The sequence below is a fragment of the Oncorhynchus clarkii genome, unplaced genomic scaffold (assembly GCF_045791955.1).
Source record: "Oncorhynchus clarkii lewisi isolate Uvic-CL-2024 unplaced genomic scaffold, UVic_Ocla_1.0 unplaced_contig_705_pilon_pilon, whole genome shotgun sequence".
NCBI classification, from domain to species: Eukaryota; Metazoa; Chordata; class Actinopteri; order Salmoniformes; family Salmonidae; genus Oncorhynchus; species Oncorhynchus clarkii.
In genome coordinates, this window is record NW_027260891.1 from 50877 (window position 1) to 77776 (window position 26900).

The 26900-nt window shown below is 46.1% G+C and overlaps 1 protein-coding gene across 2 annotated transcripts in view; it reads right to left on the minus strand.

The window, feature by feature from the left end:
• LOC139402137 (rho GTPase-activating protein 17-like) overlaps positions 1–26900 on the minus strand; it is a 59335-nt gene that overhangs the window by 17855 nt on the left and 14580 nt on the right. For both annotated transcript variants that reach the window (XM_071146218.1, XM_071146216.1), the window contains exons 3-7: positions 15167–15271; positions 13358–13434; positions 12841–12952; positions 12654–12730; positions 11007–11124 (exon numbers count right to left, since the gene is read on the minus strand). In XM_071146218.1, the coding sequence (XP_071002319.1) occupies positions 11007–11124; positions 12654–12730; positions 12841–12952; positions 13358–13434; positions 15167–15271 (489 nt within the window). The remainder of the gene's footprint in view (positions 1–11006; positions 11125–12653; positions 12731–12840; positions 12953–13357; positions 13435–15166; positions 15272–26900) is intronic.

Below are 26900 nucleotides of genomic sequence, written 5' to 3' on the forward strand. Positions count from 1 at the left end.
GTATAGGTAACTGACAGCACAGTCACGGCCCTTTAATAACATAGCCCTAATAACATGTATGTCAGGTTCTGTTCATACCTGTCACAATACACTTCTGGTCATACCCCTGTCACAATAACCTTATTTTTCAAACCCGTCACAATAACCCCCTGTTCATACCCCTGTCACAATAACCCCCTGTTCATACCCGTCACAATAACCCTCTGTTCATACCCGTCACAATAACCTTCTGTTCATACCCCTGTCACAATAACCTTCTGTTCATACCCCTGTCACAATAACCTTCTGTTCATACCCCTGTCACAATAACCCCCTGTTCATACCCCTGTCACAATAACCCCCTGTTCATACCCGTCACAATAACCCTCTGTTCATACCCCTGTCACAATAACCCTCTGTTCATACCCCTGTCACAATAACCCCCTGTTCATTCCCCTGTCACAATAACCCCCTGTTCATACCCCTGTCACAATAACCCCCTGTTCATACCCCTGTCACAATAACCTTCTGTTCATACCCCTGTCACAATAACCCTCTGTTCATACCCCTGTCACAATAACCCCCTGTTCATACCCCTGTCACAATAACCTTCTGTTCATACCCCTGTCACAATAACCCCCTGTTCATACCCCCGTCACAATAACCCCCTGTTCATACCCCTGTCACAATAACTTTCTGTTCATACCCCTGTCACAATAACCTTCTGTTCATACCCCTGTCACAATAACCCCCTGTTCATACCCCTGTCACAATAACCCCCTGTTCATACCCCTGTCACAATAACCACCTGTTCATACCCCTGTCACAATAACTCCCTGTTCATACCCGTCACAATAACCCCTGTTCATACCCCTGTCACAGTAACCCCCTGTTCATACCCCTGTCACAATAACCCCCTGTTCATACCCCTGTCACAATAACCCCCTGTTCATACCCCTGTCACAATAACCCCCTGTTCATACCCCTGTCACAATAACCCCCTGTTCATACCCCTGTCACAATAACCCCCTGTTCATACCCCTGTCACAATAACCCCCTGTTCATACCCCTGTCACAATAACCCCCTGTTCATACCCCCGTCACAATAACCCTCTGTTCATACCCCTGTCACAATAACCCTCTGTTCATACCCCCGTCACAATAATCCCCTGTTCATACCCGTCACAATAACCCCCTGTTCATACCCCTGTCACAATAACCCCCTGTTCATACCCCTGTCACAATAACCCCCTGTTCATACCCCTGTCACAATAACCCCCTGTTCATACCCCTGTCACAATAACCCCCTGTTCATACCCCCGTCACAATAACCCTCTGTTCATACCCCTGTCACAATAACCCTCTGTTCATACCCCTGTCACAATAACCCCCTGTTCATACCCGTCACAATAACCCCCTGTTCATACCCCTGTCACAATAACTCTCTGTTCATACCCCTGTCACAATAACCCTCTGTTCATACCCCTGTCACAATAACCCCCTGTTCATACCCCTGTCACAATAACCCCCTGTTCATACCCCTGTCACAATAACCCCCTGTTCATACCCCCGTCACAATAACCCCCTGTTCATACCCGTCACAATAACCCTCTGTTCATACCCCCGTCACAATAACCCTCTGTTCATACCCCTGTCACAATAACCCTCTGTTCATACCCCCGTCACAATAACCCCCTTTTCATACCCCTGTCACAATAACCTTCTGTTCATACCCCTGTCACAATAACCCTCTGTTCATACCCCTGTCACAATAACTTTCTGTTCATACCCCTGTCACAATAACCTTCTGTTCATACCCCTGTCACAATAACCCCCTGTTCATACCCCTGTCACAATAACCCCCTGTTCATACCCCTGTCACAATAACCCCCTGTTCATACCCCTGTCACAATAACTCCCTGTTCATACCCGTCACAATAACCCCCTGTTCATACCCCTGTCACAGTAACCCCCTGTTCATACCCCTGTCACAATAACCCCCTGTTCATACCCCTGTCACAATAACCCCCTGTTCATACCCCTGTCACAATAACCCCCTGTTCATACCCCTGTCACAATAACCCCCTGTTCATACCCCTGTCACAATAACCCCCTGTTCATACCCCTGTCACAATAACCCCCTGTTCATACCCCTGTCACAATAACCCCCTGTTCATACCCCCGTCACAATAACCCTCTGTTCATACCCCTGTCACAATAACCCCCTGTTCATACCCCTGTCACAATAACCCCCTGTTCATACCCCTGTCACAATAACCCCCTGTTCATACCCCTGTCACAATAACCCCCTGTTCATACCCCTGTCACAATAACCCCCTGTTCATACCCCCGTCACAATAACCCTCTGTTCATACCCCTGTCACAATAACCCTCTGTTCATACCCCTGTCACAATAACCCCCTGTTCATACCCGTCACAATAACCCCCTGTTCATACCCCTGTCACAATAACTCTCTGTTCATACCCCTGTCACAATAACCCTCTGTTCATACCCCTGTCACAATAACCCCCTGTTCATACCCCCGTCACAATAACCCTCTGTTCATACCCCTGTCACAATAACCCCCTGTTCATACCCCCGTCACAATAACCCCCTGTTCATACCCGTCACAATAACCCTCTGTTCATACCCCCGTCACAATAACCCTCTGTTCATACCCCTGTCACAATAACCCTCTGTTCATACCCCCGTCACAATAACCCCCTTTTCATACCCCTGTCACAATAACCTTCTGTTCATACCCCTGTCACAATAACCCTCTGTTCATACCCCTGTCACAATAACCCCCTGTTCACACCCCTGTCACAATAACCCTCTGTTCATACCCCTGTCACAATAACCCTCTGGTCATACCCCTGTCACAATAACCCCCTGTTTATACCCCTGTCACAATAACCCCCTGTTCATACCCCTGTCACAATAACCCTCTGTTCATACCCCTGTCACAATAACCTTCTGTTCATACCCCTGTCACAATAACCTTCTGTTCATACCCCCGTCACAATAACCCCCTGTTCATACCCCTGTCACAATAACCCCCTGTTCATACCCCTGTCACAATAACCCCCTGTTCATACCCCTGTCACAATAACCTTCTGTTCATACCCCTGTCACAATACACTTCTGTTCATACCCCTGTCAAAATAACCCCCTGTTCATACCCCCGTCACAATAACCCCCTGTTCATACCCATCACAATAACCCTCTGTTCATACCCCTGTCACAATAACCCTCTGTTCATACCCCTGTCACAATAACCTTCTGTTCATACCCCTGTCACAATAACCCCCTGTTCATACCCCCGTCACAATAACCTTCTGTTCATACCCCTGTCACAATAACTTTCTGTTCATACCCCTGTCACAATAACCTTCTGTTCATACCCCTGTCACAATAACCCCCTGTTCATACCCCTGTCACAATAACCCCCTGTTCATACCCCTGTCACAATAACCCCCTGTTCATACCCCTGTCACAATAACCCCCTGTTCATACCCCTGTCACAATAACCCCCTGTTCATACCCCTGTCACAATAACCCCCTGTTCATACCCCTGTCACAATAACCCCCTGTTCATACCCCTGTCACAATAACCCCCTGTTCATACCCCCGTCACAATAACCCTCTGTTCATACCCCTGTCACAATAACCCTCTGTTCATACCCCTGTCACAATAACCCCCTGTTCATACCCGTCACAATAACCCCCTGTTCATACCCCTGTCACAATAACTCTCTGTTCATACCCCTGTCACAATAACCCTCTGTTCATACCCCTGTCACAATAACCCCCTGTTCATACCCCCGTCACAATAACCCTCTGTTCATACCCCTGTCACAATAACCCCCTGTTCATACCCCCGTCACAATAACCCCCTGTTCATACCCGTCACAATAACCCTCTGTTCATTCCCCTGTCACAATAACCCTCTGTTCATACCCCTGTCACAATAACCCTCTGTTCATACCCCCGTCACAATAACCCCCTTTTCATACCCCTGTCACAATAACCCCCTGTTCATACCCCTGTCACAATAACCCTCTGTTCATACCCCTGTCACAATAACCCTCTGTTCATACCCGTCACAATAACCCTCTGTTCATACCCCTGTCACAATAACCCTCTGTTCATACCCCTGTCACAATAACCCCCTGTTCATACCCGTCACAATAACCCCCTGTTCATACCCCTGTCACAATAACCCTCTGTTCATACCCCTGTCACAATAACCCCCTGTTCATACCCCCGTCACAATAACCCTCTGTTCATACCCCTGTCACAATAACCCTCTGTTCATACCCCTGTCACAATAACCCCCTGTTCATACCCGTCACAATAACCCCCTGTTCATACCCCTGTCACAATAACTCTCTGTTCATACCCCTGTCACAATAACCCTCTGTTCATACCCCTGTCACAATAACCCCCTGTTCATACCCCCGTCACAATAACCCTCTGTTCATACCCCTGTCACAATAACCCCCTGTTCATACCCCCGTCACAATAACCCCCTGTTCATACCCGTCACAATAACCCTCTGTTCATACCCCCGTCACAATAACCCTCTGTTCATACCCCTGTCACAATAACCCTCTGTTCATACCCCCGTCACAATAACCCCCTTTTCATACCCCTGTCACAATAACCTTCTGTTCATACCCCTGTCACAATAACCCTCTGTTCATACCCCTGTCACAATAACCCCCTGTTCACACCCCTGTCACAATAACCCTCTGTTCATACCCCTGTCACAATAACCCTCTGGTCATACCCCTGTCACAATAACCCCCTGTTTATACCCCTGTCACAATAACCCCCTGTTCATACCCCTGTCACAATAACCCTCTGTTCATACCCCTGTCACAATAACCTTCTGTTCATACCCCTGTCACAATAACCTTCTGTTCATACCCCCGTCACAATAACCCCCTGTTCATACCCCTGTCACAATAACCCCCTGTTCATACCCCTGTCACAATAACCCCCTGTTCATACCCCTGTCACAATAACCTTCTGTTCATACCCCTGTCACAATACACTTCTGTTCATACCCCTGTCAAAATAACCCCCTGTTCATACCCCCGTCACAATAACCCCCTGTTCATACCCATCACAATAACCCTCTGTTCATACCCCTGTCACAATAACCCTCTGTTCATACCCCTGTCACAATAACCTTCTGTTCATACCCCTGTCACAATAACCCCCTGTTCATACCCCCGTCACAATAACCTTCTGTTCATACCCCTGTCACAATAACTTTCTGTTCATACCCCTGTCACAATAACCTTCTGTTCATACCCCTGTCACAATAACCCCCTGTTCATACCCCTGTCACAATAACCCCCTGTTCATACCCCTGTCACAATAACCCCCTGTTCATACCCCTGTCACAATAACCCCCTGTTCATACCCCTGTCACAATAACCCCCTGTTCATACCCCTGTCACAATAACCCCCTGTTCATACCCCTGTCACAATAACCCCCTGTTCATACCCCTGTCACAATAACCCCCTGTTCATACCCCCGTCACAATAACCCTCTGTTCATACCCCTGTCACAATAACCCTCTGTTCATACCCCCGTCACAATAATCCCCTGTTCATACCCGTCACAATAACCCCCTGTTCATACCCCTGTCACAATAACCCCCTGTTCATACCCCTGTCACAATAACCCCCTGTTCATACCCCTGTCACAATAACCCCCTGTTCATACCCCTGTCACAATAACCCCCTGTTCATACCCCCGTCACAATAACCCTCTGTTCATACCCCTGTCACAATAACCCTCTGTTCATACCCCTGTCACAATAACCCCCTGTTCATACCCGTCACAATAACCCCCTGTTCATACCCCTGTCACAATAACTCTCTGTTCATACCCCTGTCACAATAACCCTCTGTTCATACCCCTGTCACAATAACCCCCTGTTCATACCCCCGTCACAATAACCCTCTGTTCATACCCCTGTCACAATAACCCCCTGTTCATACCCCCGTCACAATAACCCCCTGTTCATACCCGTCACAATAACCCTCTGTTCATACCCCCGTCACAATAACCCTCTGTTCATACCCCTGTCACAATAACCCTCTGTTCATACCCCCGTCACAATAACCCCCTTTTCATACCCCTGTCACAATAACCCCCTGTTCATACCCCTGTCACAATAACCCTCTGTTCATACCCCTGTCACAATAACCCTCTGTTCATACCCGTCACAATAACCCTCTGTTCATACCCCTGTCACAATAACCCCCTGTTCATACCCCTGTCACAATAACCCCCTGTTCATACCCCCGTCACAATAACCCTCTGTTCATACCCCCGTCACAATAACCCCCTGTTCATACCCGTCACAATAACCCCCTGTTCATACCCCTGTCACAATAACCTTCTGGTCATACCCCTGTCACAATAACCCCCTGTTCATACCCCTGTCACAATAACCCCCTGTTCATACCCCTGTCACAATAACCCCCTGTTCATACCCCTGTCACAATAACCCTCTGTTCATACCCCTGTCACAATAACCCCCTGTTCATACCCCTGTCACAATAACCCCCTGTTCCTACCCCTGTCACAATAACCCCCTGTTCATACCCCCGTCACAATAACCCTCTGTTCATACCCCTGTCACAATAACCCTCTGTTCATACCCCCGTCACAATAATCCCCTGTTCATACCCGTCACAATAACCCCCTGTTCATACCCCTGTCACAATAACCCCCTGTTCATACCCCTGTCACAATAACCCCCTGTTCATACCCCCATCACAATAACCCTCTGTTCATACCCCTGTCACAATAACCCTCTGTTCATACCCCTGTCACAATAACCCCCTGTTCATACCCGTCACAATAACCCCCTGTTCATACCCCTGTCACAATAACTCTCTGTTCATACCCCTGTCACAATAACCCTCTGTTCATACCCCTGTCACAATAACCCCCTGTTCATACCCCCGTCACAATAACCCTCTGTTCATACCCCTGTCACAATAACCCCCTGTTCATACCCCCGTCACAATAACCCCCTGTTCATACCCGTCACAATAACCCTCTGTTCATACCCCCGTCACAATAACCCTCTGTTCATACCCCTGTCACAATAACCCTCTGTTCATACCCCCGTCACAATAACCCCCTGTTCATACCCCTGTCACAATAACCCCCTGTTCCTACCCCTGTCACAATAACCCCCTGTTCATACCCCCGTCACAATAACCCTCTGTTCATACCCCTGTCACAATAACCCTCTGTTCATACCCCCGTCACAATAATCCCCTGTTCATACCCGTCACAATAACCCCCTGTTCATACCCCTGTCACAATAACCCCCTGTTCATACCCCTGTCACAATAACCCCCTGTTCATACCCCCGTCACAATAACCCTCTGTTCATACCCCTGTCACAATAACCCTCTGTTCATACCCCTGTCACAATAACCCCCTGTTCATACCCGTCACAATAACCCCCTGTTCATACCCCTGTCACAATAACTCTCTGTTCATACCCCTGTCACAATAACCCTCTGTTCATACCCCTGTCACAATAACCCTCTGTTCATACCCGTCACAATAACCCTCTGTTCATACCCCTGTCACAATAACCCCCTGTTCATACCCCTGTCACAATAACCCCCTGTTCATACCCCTGTCACAATAACCCCCTGTTCATACCCCCGTCACAATAACCCTCTGTTCATACCCCCGTCACAATAACCCCCTGTTCATACCCGTCACAATAACCCCCTGTTCATACCCCTGTCACAATAACCTTCTGGTCATACCCCTGTCACAATAACCCCCTGTTCATACCCCTGTCACAATAACCCCCTGTTCATACCCCTGTCACAATAACCCCCTGTTCATACCCCTGTCACAATAACCCTCTGTTCATACCCCTGTCACAATAACCCCCTGTTCATACCCGTCACAATAACCTTCTGTTCATACCCCTGTCACAATAACCTTCTGTTCATACCCCTGTCACAATAACCCTCTGTTCATACCCCTGTCACAATAACCCCCTGTTCATACCCCTGCCACAATAACCCCCTGTTCATACCTGTCACAATAACCTTCTGTTCATACCCCTGTCACAATAACCCCCTGTTCATACCCCCGTCACAAAAACCCCCTGTTCATACCCCTGTCACAATAACCCCCTGTTCATACCCCTGTCACAATAAACTTCTGTTCATACCCCCGTCACAATAACCCCCTGTTCATACCTGTCACAATAACCCCCTGTTCATACCCCTGTCACAATAACCCCCTGTTCATACCCGTCACAATAACCCCCTGTTCATACCCCTGTCACAATAACCCTCTGTTCAGCCAGGTCATCAGATATGATCCTGTCATGATTAAGAAGCCTTAGCTGGAATATGCCGCCATCTTTTCAACTTTACCTCCAGTCTATTAGAGCAGGAAGGTATTCCCAATTTCCCAAGGTCATCTAGAAATACTGGGAATATCAGGAGTGTGTGCTCTCATGCTGCCCTGTATTGTCCCTAGACTTTCCTTTATACTGACTTTTTCATAGTGCTGGAAACCTGCAACATTCCCTGGAAACCTACTTCTACCACTTTGTCCACCCATTACATCCTCTGCTGTATGTGTACCACTTTGTCCACCCATTACATCCTCTGCTGTATGTGTACCACTTTGTCCACCCATTACATCCTCTGCTGTATGTGTACCACTTTGTCCTCCCATTACATCCTCTGCTGTATGTGTACCACTTTGTCCACCCATTACATCCTCTGCTGTATGTGTACCACTTTGTCCACCCATTACATCCTCTGCTGTATGTGTACCACTTTGTCCACCCATTACATCCTCTGCTGTATGTGTACCACTTTGTCCACCCATTACATCCTCTGCTGTATGTGTACCACTTTGTCCACCCATTACATCCTCTGCTGTATGTGTACCACTTTGTCCACCCATTACATCCTCTGCTGTATGTGTACCACTTTGTCCACCCATTACATCCTCTGCTGTATGTGTACCACTTTGTCCACCCATTACATCCTCTGCTGTATGTGTACCACTTTGTCCACCCATTACATCCTCTGCTGTATGTGTACCACTTTGTCCTCCCATTACATCCTCTGCTGTATGTGTACCACTTTGTCCACCCATTACATCCTCTGCTGTATGTGTACCACTTTGTCCACCCATTACATCCTCTGCTGTATGTGTACCACTTTGTCCACCCATTACATCCTCTGCTGTATGTGTACCACTTTGTCCTCCCATTACATCCTCTGCTGTATGTGTACCACTTTGTCCACCCATTACATCCTCTGCTGTATGTGTACCACTTTGTCCACCCATTACATCCTCTGCTGTATGTGTACCACTTTGTCCACCCATTACATCCTCTGCTGTATGTGTACCACTTTGTCCACCCATTACATCCTCTGCTGTATGTGTACCACTTTGTCCACCCATTACATTCTCTGCTGTATGTGTACCACTTTGTCCACCCATTACATCCTCTGCTGTATGTGTACCACTTTGCCCTCCCATTACATCCTCTGCTGTATGTGTACCACTTTGCCCTCCCATTACATCCTCTGCTGTATGTGTACCACTTTGTCCACCCATTACATCCTCTGCTGTATGTGTACCACTTTGTCCACCCATTACATCCTCTGCTGTATGTGTACCACTTTGTCCACCCATTACATCCTCTGCTGTATGTGTACCACTTTGTCCACCCATTACATCCTCTGCTGTATGTGTACCACTTTGTCCACCCATTACATCCTCTGCTGTATGTGTACCACTTTGTCCACCCATTACATCCTCTGCTGTATGTGTACCACTTTGTCCACCCATTACATCCTCTGCTGTATGTGTACCACTTTGTCCACCCATTACATCCTCTGCTGTATGTGTACCACTTTGTCCACCCATTACATCCTCTGCTGTATGTGTACCACTTTGTCCACCCATTACATCCTCTGCTGTATGTGTACCACTTTGTCCACCCATTACATCCTCTGCTGTATGTGTACCACTTTGTCCACCCATTACATCCTCTGCTGTATGTGTACCACTTTGCCCTCCCATTACATCCTCTGCTGTATGTGTACCACTTTGCCCTCCCATTACATCCTCTGCTGTATGTGTACCACTTTGTCCACCCATTACATCCTCTGCTGTATGTGTACCACTTTGTCCACCCATTACATCCTCTGCTGTATGTGTACCACTTTGTCCACCCATTACATCCTCTGCTGTATGTGTACCACTTTGTCCACCCATTACATCCTCTGCTGTATGTGTACCACTTTGTCCACCCATTACATCCTCTGCTGTATGTGTACCACTTTGTCCACCCATTACATCCTCTGCTGTATGTGTACCACTTTGTCCACCCATTACATCCTCTGCTGTATGTGTACCACTTTGTCCACCCATTACATCCTCTGCTGTATGTGTACCACTTTGTCCTCCCATTACATCCTCTGCTGTATGTGTACCACTTTGTCCACCCATTACATCCTCTGCTGTATGTGTACCACTTTGTCCACCCATTACATCCTCTGCTGTATGTGTACCACTTTGTCCTCCCATTACATCCTCTGCTGTATGTGTACCACTTTGTCCACCCATTACATCCTCTGCTGTATGTGTACCACTTTGTCCACCCATTACATCCTCTGCTGTATGTGTACCACTTTGTCCACCCATTACATCCTCTGCTGTATGTGCACATTTGGTGCCAATAGATCTCCCTTAAATGATAAATGATATCAGTTCAATACACTATGAAAGTAAAAACATGTTGACATGATTTCAGTGGAGACACTTGATATGGTGAATCAATCTGTAAAAAACAGCTGTTCTGTTTTTATCCCAAATCAATCTATAAAACAACAGTGTTTCTCCAGTCTTGTTACTACAGTATGTTGCTAGCGAGTGACCAGTTCCTTTTCATTGAAAAATTCTAACTAGACTTATGAATACTACCTACAGTACCTTACACATCTCCACTTTGTTCAGGGCCTCGTCCATCTCGTCTTTGAGAGTCTCAACCTTGGCGGCCGTGGCCTGGTAGTTGGTGGAAAAGTGAATAGACTTGCTTGCCTGCAACCACCTGGAACAAAAAGAAAATATAATGGAGATGTGGAACTTTGTCTCATCTATGTGTGAACATAGATCTTTACTTGAGAAATGCACATACAACTTTTGCAAAATAAAAACATGTATTTGGCATAGCTTTATTTTTGGGGTTCTAGTCCAGTAGCTGGCTCTGTGGTTCTAGTCCAGTAGCTGGCTTTGGGGTTCTAGTCCAGTAGCTGGCTCTGGGGTTCTAGTCCAGGAGCTGGCTCTGGGGTTCTAGTCCAGGAGCTGGCTCTGGGGTTCTAGTCCAGGAGCTGGCTCTGGGGTTCTAATCCAGTAGCTGGCTCTGGGGTTCTAGTCCAGTAGCTGGCTCTGTGGTTCTAGTCCAGTAGCTGGCTCTGGGGTTCTAGTCCAGGAGCTGGCTCTGGGGTTCTAGTCCAGGAGCTGGCTCTGGGGTTCTAATCCAGTAGCTGGCTCTGGGGTTCTAGTCCAGTAGCTGGCTCTGGGGTTCTAGTCCAGTAGCTGGCTCTGTGGTTCTAGTCCAGTAGCTGGCTTTGGGGTTCTAGTCCAGTAGCTGGCTCTGGGGTTCTAGTCCAGGAGCTGGCTCTGGGGTTCTAGTCCAGGAGCTGGCTCTGGGGTTCTAGTCCAGGAGCTGGCTCTGGGGTTCTAATCCAGTAGCTGGCTCTGGGGTTCTAGTCCAGTAGCTGGCTCTGGGGTTCTAGTCCAGTAGCTGGCTCTGGGGTTCTAGTCCAGTAGCTAGCTCTGGGGTTCTAGTCCAGTAGCTGGCTAGGGGGTTCTAGTCCAGTAGCTGGCTCTGGGGTTTTAGTCCAGGAGCTGGCTCTGGGGTACTAGTCCAGAAGCTGGCTCTGGGGTTCTAGTCCAGTAGCTGGCTCTGGGGTTCTAGTCCAGTAGCTGGCTCTGGGGTTCTAGTCCAGTAGCTGGCTCTGAGGTTCTAATCCAGAAGCTGGCTCTGAGGTTCTAATCCAGAAGCTGGCTCTGGGGTTCTAGTCCAGTACCTGGCTCTGGGGTTCTAGTCCAGTACCTGGCTCTGGGGTTCTAGTACAGTACCTAGCTCTGGGGTTCTAATACAGTACCTAGCTCTGGGGTTCTAATACAGTACCTGGCTCAGGGGTTCTAGTCCAGTACCTGGCTCTGGGGTTCTAGTCCAGTAGCTGGCTCTGAGGTTCTAATCCAGAAGCTGGCTCTGAGGTTCTAATCCAGAAGCTGGCTCTGGGGTTCTAGTCCAGTACCTGGCTCTGGGGTTCTAGTCCAGTACCTGGCTCTGGGGTTCTAGTACAGTACCTAGCTCTGGGGTTCTAATACAGTACCTAGCTCTGGGGTTCTAATACAGTACCTGGCTCAGGGGTTCTAGTCCAGTACCTGGCTCTGGGTTTCTAGTCTAGTAACTGGCTCTGGCGTTCTAGTCCAGTAACTGGCTCTGGGGTTATAGTCCAGTAACTGGCTCCGAGGTTCTAGTCCAGTATCTGGCTCTGGGGGTTCTAATACAGTACCTGGCTCTGGGGTTCTAGTCCAGTAACTGGCTCTGGGGTTCTAGTACAGTACCTGGCTCTGGCTGAATCATAGTCTAGGACTAGCTTAGCCAGCTGTTTCCTCTGTCTCAGGATGTTGGGAATGTCCACCTGGGTAGGTAAAGGAGAGATCATAAATGGTGTCATTATCATTAGTATGACCATTGGCATGCTCAGTGTTATCAATGCCAGGGTAAGATATGGAGAGTGTTGGTGGTCACCTCTGCTAGCTGGTTGAGAGGTTCCAGGATGTCTCTCTCTAGCTGGACCTCGTGTTGCATCAGCTCAGACGCTAGTCTGCTCTCTGCCTCCCCACACACATCCATCATCTTACTGCCACACACACACACACACACACACACACACACGTAAAGACACATATACACAGATAAACAGAGAGAAAGAGGAGAGAGAGAGACTGTTATCAACGTGAAGCTCTGAGTAATAGGTATTGTATGAATACCACAAACACATTTGGGGCCTTTTAAACAACCATATCCATCCCTGTATAACTAACTCTCACTAGTTTAGTCCTGGGATCTCATCATGTTCTGTGCTTATGGACTAACTTCCCTAACTGAATCTTTCTGAATCTGCATGTTGAACATGTAGAAACCATGTTCAAACCATAGATATCATTGTCTGGTTTTCCAAACACAGATGTAGCCTGTTCTTGGAATAACCTTGTACCTGGGAAACCGGCCCCATACATGTCTGCTGTCATTGCTCCACACTCACCCAATCAGTGACTCCTCCCCCAGTTGGCTTCCTCCATCCTGCATGGCCTGGGACAGCGCTGTCAGAGGGAGCTTTTTCTGTGGCAGGAAATACAAGGCATCATGGGATTTGTAGTTATATTGCTCAACACAAGACATGTTACTGTATCATCTTTCATCTCGGACACCCAGAACTAAAATGTTGTATTATGCGTCAGATGCTCTAAGTTCTGGGGGGAGACGTGTTAGAAAATATACTAATGAGACTAGCGAAGTGTCCACCCCTCGAAACACAAACTCTCAGCCAGTTCTGGGCAAGTTTATTCTGAATTATAAAGGTCCATGTATCGAACACGAGATAAGGAGACAATTCTGCAGTGAAAGTAATGACAGTAATGCCAGTCATATCAGTAATGTTGCATCACTGGGGCGGGTCAGGCTAACAGAGGATTGGAAAGATAGTGGAGGGTTTGGAGAGGCCTACTCCACATATCTGTCCACTGAGTCTATCCTCTATTCACTGAGACATGCTGTGTAGTGATTGCAGAGGAGAGAGAACATTGAGATGACGGCTAACTTGGGGAACTTCTCTAGCGCTCAAACCCTAACATGAAATAACTAAAAATGACAGTAATTGCACATCTTTCATTGGCATTAGTATGTGGTTAATGTGGATGTCTGAGTTCGAGGTAAGAGCTGTTCACAACACTTCTCCCTGAGAAGGAGAGATACAAGAGGAGAGGTAAAGAAGGAAAGATAGAAGAGGAGAGGGTGAGAAGGAGAGGTAGAGAAGGAAAGATAGAAGAGGGGAGGGTGAGAAGGAGAGGTAGAGATGGAAAGATAGAAGAGGAGAGGCTGAGAAGAAGAGGTAGAGAAGGAGAGATAGAAGAGGAGAGGGTGAGAAGGAGAGAGAAGAGGAGAGGGGGAGAAGGAGAGGTAGAGAAGGAGAGAGGGTGAGAAGGAGAGGTAGAGAAGGAGAGAGAAGAGGAGAGGGGGAGAAGGAGAGAGAAGAGAAGGAGAGGAAGAGAAGGAGAGATAGAAGAGGAGAGGGTGAGAAGGAGAGGTAGAGAAGGAGAGATAGAAGAGGAGAGGGTGAGAAGGAGAGGTAGAGAAGGAGAGATAGAAGAGGAGAGGGTGAGAAGGAGAGAGAAGAGGAGAGGGTGAGAAGGAGAGGTAGAGAAGGAGAGATAGAAGAGGAAGAGAAGGGGAGATAGAAGAGGAGAGGGTGAGAAGGAGAGGTAGAGAAGGAGAGATAGAAGAGGAGAGGGTGAGAAGGAGAGGTAGAGAAGGAGAGATAGAAGAGGAGAGGGTGAGAAGGAGAGAGAAGAGGAGAGGGTGAGAATGAGAGATAGAAGAGGAGAGGGTGAGAAGGAGAGGTAGAGAAGGAGAGAAAGAAGAGGAGAGGGTGAGAAGGAGAGGTAGAGAAGGAAAGATAGAAGAGGAGAGGGTGAGAAGGAGAGGTAGAGAAGGAGAGATATAAGAGGGGAGGGTGAGAAGGAGAGGTAGAGAAGGAGAGATAGAAGAGGAGAGGGTGAGAAGGAGAGGTAGAGAAGGAGAGAGAAGAGGGGAGGGTGAGAAGGAGAGGTAGAGAAGGATAGATAGAAGAGGAGAGGGTGAGAAGGAGAGATATAAAAGGACAGATAGAAGAGGAGAGGGTGAGAAGGAGAGATAGAAGAGGAGAGGTGTGATAATATTGGATGAGAAGGAGGTAGAGGACAGATAGAAGAGGAGAGGGTGATAATATTGGATGAGAAGGTGGTAGAGAAGGATAGATAGAAGAGGAGAGGGTGATAATATTGGATGAGAAGGAGGTAGCGAAGGAGATCCTTACGTGTCTCTTTTCTGCCTCCGTTCCGATGTGACCCTGTAGACAGGTGACCAGTCTCTTGTGTGCGTTGTGGGACACCAGACGGACCAGCTCCATGCGCCTCTCGATCTGCAATCACACATTCACGCTCATGATCATCAGAAGAAACTAGGTCAGAAGAAACACAAATGATCACAAGCACACACACTGTCACAAAACACACAATAGAATGGTACCGCAATACAGTCTTTCTCTATATCAGTGCTCTCCAACCCTGTTCCTGTAGGGGTACCCTCCTGTAGGTTTTAATTCCAACCTGTTCCTGGAGAGCTACCCTCCTGTAGGTTTTATCCAACCCTGTTCGAGGAGAGCTACCCTCCTGTAGGTTTTAACTCCAACCCTGTTCCTGGAGAGGTACCCTCCTGTAGGTTTTAACACCAACCCTGTTCCTGGAGAGGTACCCTCCCGTATGTTTTAACTCCAACCCTGTTCCTGGAGAGCTAGCCTCCTGTAGGTTTTATCCAACCCTGTTCCTGGAGAGGTACCCTCCTGTAGGTTTTAACTCCAACCCTGTTCCTGGAGAGGTACCCTCCTGTAGGTTTTAACTCCAACCCTGTTCCTAGAGAGCTACCCTCCCGTAGGTTTTAACTCCAACCCTGTTCCTGGAGAGCTACCCTCCTGTAGGTTTTAACTCCAACCCTGTTCCTGGAGAGGTACCCTGCTGACAACCCTGATCTATACCGTTGTTGTACCAATGTTTTGCATTTCTGTTTCATTCAAATAGATACACTGTATGTCCATTGCATAATGGTTATAGACCTAGTTCTGTGAAAGGATTGAGTGGAAGAAGCTGTTTTGACTGGCTGGTTCCTCCTGGTTGCCGCCTAGTAACGGTTATTCACATCCCTACAAAATGTGTCTTAACAGTCATCTGATAGACAGATGGGGGGCTGTTGAGGAAGAACCAGCAGGATTGATACAGATAGTGCTCTCTGCAGGGAGCAGAACTAGGCTACATTAGATTATCTTAATATTAATGCAAGATGAATGAAGAACAGATGAATCTATGGGAATTTGAGAAGGGATATATTGCTCTCTATGGGTGTTATGATCAGTGAACAGTTAATACAAGGACCCATCAATGCAAAGCAGAAGAATGATGTATTACATTTACAGCAAACACACCCACTATCACCTTCCATAGCCCACTATCTCCTTCCATAGCCCACTATCCCCTTCCATAGCCCACTATCTCCTTCCATAGCCCACTATCTCCTTCAACAGCACAATATCCCCTTCCATAGCACACTATCTCCTTCCATAGCCCACTATCCCCTTCCATAGCCCACTATCCCCTTCCATAGCCCACTATCTCCTTCCATAGCCCACTATCCCCTTCAACAGCACAATATCCCCTTCCATAGCCCACTATCTCCTTCCATAGCCCACTATCCCCTTCAACAGCACAAAATCCCCTTCCATAGCCCACTATCTCCTTCCATAGCCCACTATCCCCTTCAACAGCACAATATCACACCCACAAACTTTAAAAAGGGGAAGTGATCCAATGATGGTGTTGTTGATGGGAAGAATGGAGATATGGATATAGGGTCCACACCCTCACTCCACTGTGCTCTATTTCAGTCTACTTCTGGTATGGGGCTGTGATCAAATAGTCATATCAAACTGTTCCAGTCCACAACCTCGAAAAGGAAACACAATGAGGGGATCTTAGTACAGACTAAAGATGTGCCTGTGTGCTCCATCCCCTATAGCAGGGCTATTTAACTCTCCCTCTACGAGGTCCGAGGCCTGATGCTTTTCACTTGTACCTGATAATTCATTCCACACACCTGGTGTCCCAGGTCTAAATCACTACATGGTTAGAGGGGAACAATGAAAAGGTGCTGTGGAACTGGCTTCCAGGTCCAGAGCTGACATTGAATGCCCTAAATTATGTTGTTTTAGTATAAGTCTGTAAATAAATCATCATATTCAACAAACTATTAGAGTCTACAAACTAAACTACTGTATAAAAAGGAAGTGAAGCAGGGGGTTTTAACTTGAACATGTGTTTATGAGGTCCACACACAGTGGCCTTCTTAGTGTCCTTCCTGTATGGGACTATGAGCAAAAGTATTACAGTCAGCAAACTATCTTATTCCAAGCAAATGAAAACCCAACGCCATGTGTGTAACTAAAGGAGGGGGTTCTGGAGGATAGTGATTTGCCTATACAGTCCACAGTAGTCTGATAAACTTTCAGTATGAGTGTGTTGTTCTCTGTTACTAAGTGTCTTCTTCCTCTTCTGTTTCACTGTAACCACCAAGCTGGTTCTGCAGCCACGGTATTGGCTGGGAGAGCTCTCTCACACACTCTCTCTCTCGCTCTCTGTCTCTCTTGATCTCACGATCACGCTCTCTGGCTCTCTCGCTTGCGCACTCTCTCTCTCTCTCTCTCTGGTGCACTCTCTCTCTCTCTGGCACTCTCCACCACACACTCTCAATCCCATGCATTTCCCTCCAGCTGCTTCTCCATGCCAGCTGGGGTGAAGCGCTCTCTCTCTGGATCCAATTGATTCAGTGTAACAGTGATCCTGGGCAGTGATTCATGTCTGCTAGTAATAACTGTAATGTGTATCCAGACCCTCATCACTGGGTGCCAGGGTGCCGGAGTAGGGTTGCGTCCCAAATGGCACCCCCATACCAGTAGTGTACTACTCTGTCCAGGGCCCATAGGGTTCTGGTCAAAATTAGTACACTATACAGAGAATAAGGTGCCATTTGGGACACAACCTTGAGTTTTGACAGAAGGTGGTGGTCAAAAGAGAAGGAGTTCAATAACAGCAATGGAGAAGTGACTTCTGAAAACAAGCACTGGTCTCATTCATTACTACTGATGGGAAGAAATGGACAGACAGATAAACATAATAATATATAGTATTACACCCTGCCCTGGAGACTGGCCTGGAGACTGGCCTGGAGACTGGCCTGGAGACTGGCCTGAAGGCTGGCGAGAGATGAAATAAGGAGTACATACACACAGACCCCACCCTCACCTTCCTCCCTCCATTATGTGTAATGATGTTTAAAGGTTTACAGGCCTATTATTGAGGATGTCTTTTTCCAGCAGACAGCCCAGATCAGTAGCCAGTAAAAACAGTCAGTGGAATGAGCAGCCAGTTGACCCCTGACCCTGGCTCAAAGGAAATATGGAACATCCAGTGCAGTGAGTCAGAGCAGTGCTGACGTGGGGTTTAGGCTTTGTCCTCTGAGACAGCTTCTCTCTCTCTCTCCCTTTCTCTTGGTGTCTCTCTCCCCTTCCCCCACCCATCTCTCTCAAACAAAATAAAATGTTATTGGTCACATACACATATTTAACAGATGTTATGTTATTGTGGGTGTAATGAAATGCTTGTGTTCCTAGCTCCAACAGTGCAGTAGTATCTAACAATTCACATCAATCTATAAGTTAAATAATGGCATTAAGAAATATATAAATATTAGGATGAGCAATGTCAGAGTGGCATTGACTAAAATCCAGTAGAATAGAATACAGTATATACATATGAGATGAGTAGTGACTAGTGTGACTAGTGTTCCATTATTACACACACATTGTATATAGATTTTTTTCTATTGTGTTATTGACTGTACATTTGTTTACTCCATATGTAACTCTGTGTTGTTTGTATCGCACTGCTTTGATTTATCTTGGCCAGGTCGCAGTTGTAAATGAGAACTTGTTCTCAACTGGCCTACCTGGTTAAATAAAGGTGAAATCAAAAAGTGAAGTGACCAGTGATTCCATGTCTAGGGCAGCAGCCTCTAAGCTGCAGGGTTGAGTAACCGGGTGATAGCCAGCTAGTGATGGCTATTTAACAGTCTGATGGCCTTGAGATGGAATCTGTTTTTCAGTCTCTCGGTCCCTGCTTTGATGCACCTGTACTGACCTCGCCTCCCCCAACATCTTTTTCCCAGGTGTCAGTCCAGTCCAACAGACACGGGCCGGTCTGACAACGCCAGCTCCTCTCCTGTTACTGATGCAAACATGTCCAAACAACATGACCACTTAGCCATTTAAATACACAGAGGCCCTGCATAACTAAAGTGCCACATTTCAACAGGCTAAACTAACATTCAGTGCATGTTGAGGAAAGTTGCTGATGTATCATGTTATTGAACGTGATCTGCACACTAATATCTACCCCTTGGAGATAAATAAAGTGGATTAAACAAAATTGAGCTGTGCCTTGTTAGACCATAATAGAACAAGGAAACTGTGACTGTGTCTATAGACTAAACCCTATGGTGTAGGAAGGGCTATCCTTTCTGGAGTTGGGTAATAAAACACATTGCAAGCAGACACACCTGTCAAGATGGATAAGGATAACATTATGAATGAATCATCTGTGGTAAACTAGAGGTTTACAAGATGTCTGCATGCCATTTGCTACAATACCTAGTCTCTCTTGACACATTGAGCTACAGTACCTGGTCTCTCTTGACATATTGAGCTACAGTACCTGGTCTCTCTTGACACATTGAGCTACAGTACCTGGTCTCTCTTGACATATTGAGCTACAGTACCTGGTCTCTCTTGACACATTGAGCTACAGTACCTGGTCTCTCTTGACATATTGAGCTACAGTACCTGGTCTCTCTTGACACATTGAGCTACAGTACCTGGTCTCTCTTGACATATTGAGCTACAGTACCTGGTCTCTCTTGACACATTGAGCTACAGTACCTGGTCTTTCTTGACACATTGAGCTACAGTACCTGGTCTCTCTTGACACATTGAGTAGTAGTACCTGGTCTCGCTTGACATATTGAGCTACAGTACCTGGTCTCTCTTGACACATTGAGCTACAGTACCTGGCCTCTTTTGACACATTGAGCTACAGTACCAAGTCTCTCTTGACATATTGAGCTACAGTAACTAGTCTCTCTTGACATATTGAGCTACAGTACCTGGTCTCTCTTGACATATTGAGCTACAGTACCTGGTCTCTCTTGACATATTGAGCTACAGTACCTGGTCTCTCTTGATATATTGAGTTACAGTACCTGGTCTCTCTTGACATATTGAGTAGTAGTACCTAGTCTCTCTTGACATATTGAGTTAAAGTACCTGGTCTCTCTTGACATATTGAGATACAGTACCTGGTCTCTCTTGACATATTGAGTTACAGTACCTAGTCTCTCTTGACATATTGAGTTAAAGTACCTGGTCTCTCTTGACATATTGAGATACAGTACCTGGTCTCTCTTGACATATTGAGCTACAGTACCTGGTCTCTCTTGATATATTGAGCTACAGTACCTGGTCTCTCTTGATATATTGAGCTACAGTACCTGGTCTCTCTTGACATATTGAGTAGTAGTACCTAGTCTCTCTTGACATATTGAGTTAAAGTACCTGGTCTCTCTTGATATATTGAGCTACAGTACCTGGTCTCTCTTGATATATTTAGCTACAGTACCTGGTCTCTCTTGACATATTGAGCTACAGTACCTGGTCTCTCTTGACATATTGAGCTACAGTACCTGGTCTCTCTTGATATATTGAGCTACAGTACCTGGTCTCTCTTGATATATTTAGCTACAGTACCTGGTCTCTCTTGATATATTGAGTTACAGTATCTGGTCTCTCTTGACATATTGAGCTATCCACCCGCAAACAGCAAACTGTGGGTTATATCTGTATATTATAGTGTATCTGTTGACATTAATTGAATGTGTCTGCCATCTGTCTCTGTCTGTTTGTTTACGGTGTCATTGTTTATGTGTATGCCTGTGTTTGTATATGCAGGCATATGTGTATAGACATGCCTGCATACACTGAGTGTACAAAACATTAAGAACACCTGCTCTTCCCATGACACAGACTGACCAGGTGAAATAGAGTAAAAGCTATGATACCTTATTGATGTCACTTGTTAAATTCACTTCAATCAGTGTAGATGAAGAGGAGAAGACGGGTTAAAGAAGGATTTTTAAGCCTTGAGACAATTCGACATGGATTGTGTATGTGTGTCATTCAGAGGGTGAATGGGCAAGACAAAAATCCCCAAAAGTTTCCACAAGGATAGTGAAACGAGGAAAATTCTACCTTGTGGGGACATTTCCCACAACCCCATGAGGACAAAGGTTATTTAAGCTTAGGGGTTAGGTTAAGGGTTCGGAGTTAGGTTTAGGGTTAGGTTAAGGGTTCGGAGTTAGGTTTAGGGTTAGGTTAAGGGTTCGGAGTTAGGTTTAGGGTTAGGTTAAGGGTTCGGAGTTAGGTTTAGGGTTCGGTTAAGGGTTTGGAGTTAGGTTAAGGGTTCGGAGTTAGGTTTAGGGTTAGTGTTACAGGTTAGGGTTAGGTTAAGGGTTCGGAGTTAGGTTTAGTGTTACAGGTTAGGGTTAGTGTTACAGGTTAGGGTTAGGTTAAGGGTTCGGAGTTAGGTTTAGGGTTAGTGTTACAGGTTAGGGTTAGGTTAAGGGTTCGGAGTTAGGTTTAGGGTTAGTGTTACAGGTTAGGGTTAGGTTAAGGGTTCGGAGTTAGGTTTAGGGTTAGGTTAAGGGTTCGGAGTTAGGTTTAGGGTTAGTGTTACAGGTTAGGGTTAGTGTTACAGGTTAGGGTTAGGTTAAGGGTTCGGAGTTAGGTTTAGGGTTAGTGTTACAGGTTAGGGTTAGGTTAAGGGTTCGGAGTTAGGTTAAGGGTTAGTGTTACAGGTTAGGGTTAGGTTAAGGGTTCGGAGTTAGGTTTAGTGTTACAGGTTAGGGTTAGTGTTACAGGTTAGGGTTAGGTTAAGGGTTCGGAGTTAGGTTTAGGGTTAGTGCTACAGGTTAGGGTTAGTGTTACAGGTTAGGGTTAGGTTAAGGGTTCGGAGTTAGGTTTAGGGTTAGTGCTACAGGTTAGGGTTAGTGTTACAGGTTAGGGTTAGGTTAAGGGTTCGGAGTTAGGTTTAGGGTTAGTGTTACAGGTTAGGTTTAGGTTAAGGGTTCGGAGTTAGGTTTAGGGTTAGTGTTACAGGTTAGGGTTAGGTTAAGGGTTCGGAGTTAGGTTTAGGGTTAGTGCTACAGGTTAGGGTTAGTGTTACAGGTTAGGGTTAGTGTTACAGGTTAGGTTAAGGGTTCGGAGTTAGGTTTAGGGTTAGTGCTACAGGTTAGGGTTAGGTTAAGGGTTCGGAGTTAGGTTTAGGGTTAGGTTAAGGGTTCGGAGTTAGGTTTAGGGTTAGTGTTACAGGTTAGGGTTAGTGTTACAGGTTAGGGTTAGGTTAAGGGTTCGGAGTTAGGTTTAGGGTTAGTGTTACAGGTTAGGGTTAGGTTAAGGGTTCGGAGTTAGGTTTAGGGTTAGTGTTAAGGGTTCGGAGTTAGGTTTAGGGTTCGGAGTTAGGTTTAGGGTGTTACAGGTTAGGGTTAGTGTTACAGGTTAGGGTTAGGTTAAGGGTTCGGAGTTAGGTTTAGGGTTAGGTTAAGGGTTCGGAGTTAGGTTTAGGGTTAGTGTTACAGGTTAGGGTTAGTGTTACAGGTTAGGGTTAGGTTAAGGGTTCGGAGTTAGGTTTAGGGTTATGTTAAGGGTTTGGAGTTAGGTTTAGGGTTAGTGCTACAGGTTAGGGTTATGGTAAGGGCTAGGTCCCCACGAGGGTAGAAGAACATAATGTGTGTGTTTGTGTGTACATGTATGCATACTTGCGTTTGTGTATGCAGGCATTACCCTTCAAGGGTGAAAATGCCTGTATAAAACCCGCCAGGCTCCAGAAAGGAACTCTGAATGCTGGAACTAGACTGTCATCCATGTAATACGAACCATAGCCCTGACTTGGACTGCCCTCACACTCAGAGAGACATTAGCATTCAACTAGTGAAGCACATTCCAGTGAGCAGGGGAAATAGATAGTAGGAGTGTCTTGGGCAGCACAAAGCACTTCTGCAGGAGCAAAGTTTAGCTGAGGGAGAAGTTGTGGGAGGGAATCCCTATCTCCTGAATTCTTCCCAGGGGAGAGTCTTGAGGGAGTTAAAGGCTGTGTCTCAATACATGTAAACAGCTTCTTACTGCATTCTCAACAAGGAAGAGTCAGTCAGTATAGCAGGGAGTTAGGATGTGTCTCAATACATGTAAACAGCTTCTTACTGCATTCTCACCAAGGAAGAGTCAGTCAGTATAGCAGGGAGTTAGGATGTGTTTTAATACATGTAAACAGCTTCTTACTGCATTCTCACCAAGGAAGAGTCAGTCAGTATAGCTCAGTATAGCAGGGAGTTAGGATGTGTCTCAATACATGTAAACAGCTTCTTACTGCATTCTCACCAAGGAAGAGTCAGTCAGTATAGCAGGGAGTTAGGATGTGTCTCAATACATGTAAACAGCTTCTTACTGCATTCTCACCAAGGAAGAGTCAGTCAGTATATCAGGGAGTTAGGATGTGTCTCAATAGATGTAAACAGCTTCTTACTGCATTCTCACCAAGGAAGAGTCAGTCAGCATAGCAGGGAGTTAGGATGTGTTTCAATATTTGTAATCAGTTTCCTCGGCCTCAATATACAGTAAGTACCTCCATCATGGTCATTCATATGTGAAAGATTGGATTTCACTTTCCTTTCCATATCACTTTTACCTGTTATGTTATTTCAGTTTGTGATTATGAAGATAAGAGCAGAGGAGTGGAGGAAAGGAAGCCATTCCTGACTATTGAGATGCAGTCTCTTATTTATAGTCAAGACCTTCAACTCAGCCTAAAGTCAGCCTAAAATCCCATAGTGCATTGTGATAATAACCAGTAAGTACAGATTCTATACATTGTTCACTGTCTATGTAGTTTCAGCATCCCTATCCATTCCTGTTCTGTTTGTCTATTCAGTCCTAGAAACTGTCACTGTTAACCAGGTGCTTATGCTGTGTGAATATTAAGACAAGCTTAGGTTCACAGTTCACTAAGGCAGGTCCTAAAAGTGTGACTCAAGTCATTTTTATGAAGAGTTGAGAGAGGTGTCTAGAGTTGTCTGGCACTCACACTCCCACTTTCACTTCCTCTGCTCCACTTTTAACACACTCCTCTCTCTCTTAAAGACAATATCTATTCAATAGAGCATGGAGACTCACTTTCTTTCACTCTCTCTCCTCCTCTCAGTTAACATTCTCTCTCCTCCTCCTCTCAGTTAACATACTCTCTCTCCTCCTCTCAGTTAACATACACTCTCTCCTCCTCCTCTCAGTTAACATACTCTCTCTCTCCTCCTCTCAGTTAACATACTCTCTCTCCTCCTCTCAGTTAACATTCTCTCTCTCCTCCTCTCAGTTAACATACTCTCTCTCCTCCTCTCAGTTAACATACTCTCTCTCCTCCTCTCAGTTAACATTCTCTCTCTCCTCCTCTCAGTTAACATACTCTCTCTCCTCCTCTCAGTTAACATACTCTCTCTCCTCCTCTCAGTTAACATACACTCTCTCTCTCCTCCTCTCAGTTAACATACTCTCTCTCTCCTCCTCTCAGTTAACATACTCTCTCTCTCCTCCTCTCAGTTAACATTCTCTCTCTCCTCCTCTCAGTTAACATACACTCTCTCTCCTACTCTCAGTTAACATTCTCTCTCTCCTCCTCTCAGTTAACATACACTCTCTCTCCTCCTCTCAGTTAACATACACTCTCTCTCTCCTCCTCTCAGTTAACATACACTCTCTCTCCTCCTCTCAGTTAACATACACTCTCTCTCTCCTCCTCTCAGTTAACATACTCTCTCTCCTCCTCCTCTCAGTTAACATACTCTCTCTCCTCCTCTCAGTTAACACACTCTCTCTCCTCCTCTCAGTTAACATACACTCTCTCTCCTCCTCTCAGTTAACATACACTCTCTCTCCTCCTCTCAGTTAACATACACTCTCTCTCTCCTCCTCTCAGTTAACATACTCTCTCTCCTCCTCTCAGGTAACATACTCTCTCTCTCCTCCTCTCAGTTAACATACACTCTCTCTCCTCCTCTCAGTTAACATTCTCTCTCTCCTCCTCTCAGTTAACATTCTCTCTCTCCTCCTCTCAGTTAACATACTCTCTCTCTCCTCCTCTCAGTTAACATTCTCTCTCTCCTCCTCTCAGTTAACATTCTCTCTCTCCTCCTCTCAGTTAACATACTCTCTCTCCTCCTCTCAGTTAACATACTCTCTCTCCTCCTCTCAGTTAACATACACTCTCTCTCTCCTCCTCTCAGTTAACATACTCTCTCTCTCCTCCTCTCAGTTAACATACTCTCTCTCTCCTCCTCTCAGTTAACATACACTCTCTCTCTCCTCCTCTCAGTTAACATACTCTCACTCTCCTCCTCTCAGTTAACATACACTCTCTCTCCTCCTCTCAGTTAACATACTCTCTCTCTCCTCCTCTCAGTTAACATACTCTCTCTCTCCTCCTCTCAGTTAACATACTCTCTCTCTCCTCCTCTCAGTTAACATACACTCTCTCTCTCCTCCTCTCAGTTAACATACACTCTCTCTCTCCTCCTCTCAGTTAACATACACTCTCTCTCCTCCTCTCAGTTAACATACACTCTCTCTCCTCCTCTCAGTTAACATACACTCTCTCTCCTCCTCTCAGTTAACATACACTCTCTCTCCTCCTCTCAGTTAACATACACTCTCTCTCCTCCTCTCAGTTAACATACTCTCTCTCTCCTCCTCTCAGTTAACATACACTCTCTCTCCTCCTCTCAGTTAACATACACTCTCTCTCCTCCTCTCAGTTAACATACACTCTCTCTCGTCATCTCAGTTAACATACACTCTCTATCCTCCTCTCAGTTAACATACACTCTCTCTCCTCCTCTCAGTTAACATACTCTCTCTCTCCTCCTCTCAGTTAACATACTCTCACTCTCCTCCTCTCAGTTAACATACACTCTCTCTCCTCCTCTCAGTTAACATACACCTCTCTCTCCTCCTCTCAGTTAACATACACTCTCTCTCCTCCTCTCAGTTAACATACTCTCTCTCTCCTCCTCTCAGTTAACATACACTCTCTCTCTCCTCCTCTCAGTTAACATACACTCTCTCTCTCCTCCTCTCAGTTAACATACTTTCTCTCTCTCCTCCTCTCAGTTAACATACACTCAGCCACTTTATTCAGCTGCCATGTTGTTCTCCCTGGCACATCATGGACACAGTATGTGTTCTGGAGTAAAACAAGCTGCCAAGGTCTGTTCTGATTGGAAAAACATGGTAACCGTCTTTCTCACACATCGCACCTGGCAGCGCATCACTGAAAACCAGACACAACAACAAACCCTTGCCAACAGCCTTGTTTCAAGACCAGAGTCAAGATTTCTTACCAAAAATAGACAGGATGTGTTTCTGTGTGTGTACATTGACTAAATCCCTCATCACTAAATGACTCATGTTGCATCTCTCTCTGCTAGGAGGGGTTATGAAGATGGAGGTAGACTGTGAACTTGATAACACGGCTTGAAACAAACGGTTCTGCTTTAGCCAACTTGTCTTGCCAAGTTTACAAGGCAATGCATTATGTAATTCAGAAACAATCACAGGTTCACTAAATTAAATTACTCCCGTTACTCCCATAACATGTTCCATCTAGTCAACACATGTTCCATCTAGTCAACACAAGTCATCACATGTTCCATCCAGTCAACACAAGTCATCACATGTTCCTTCCAGTCAAAACAAGTCATCACGTTACACCCAGTCAACACAAGTCATCACATGTTCCATCTAGTCAACACAAGTCATCACATGTTCCATCTAGTCAACACAAGTCATCACA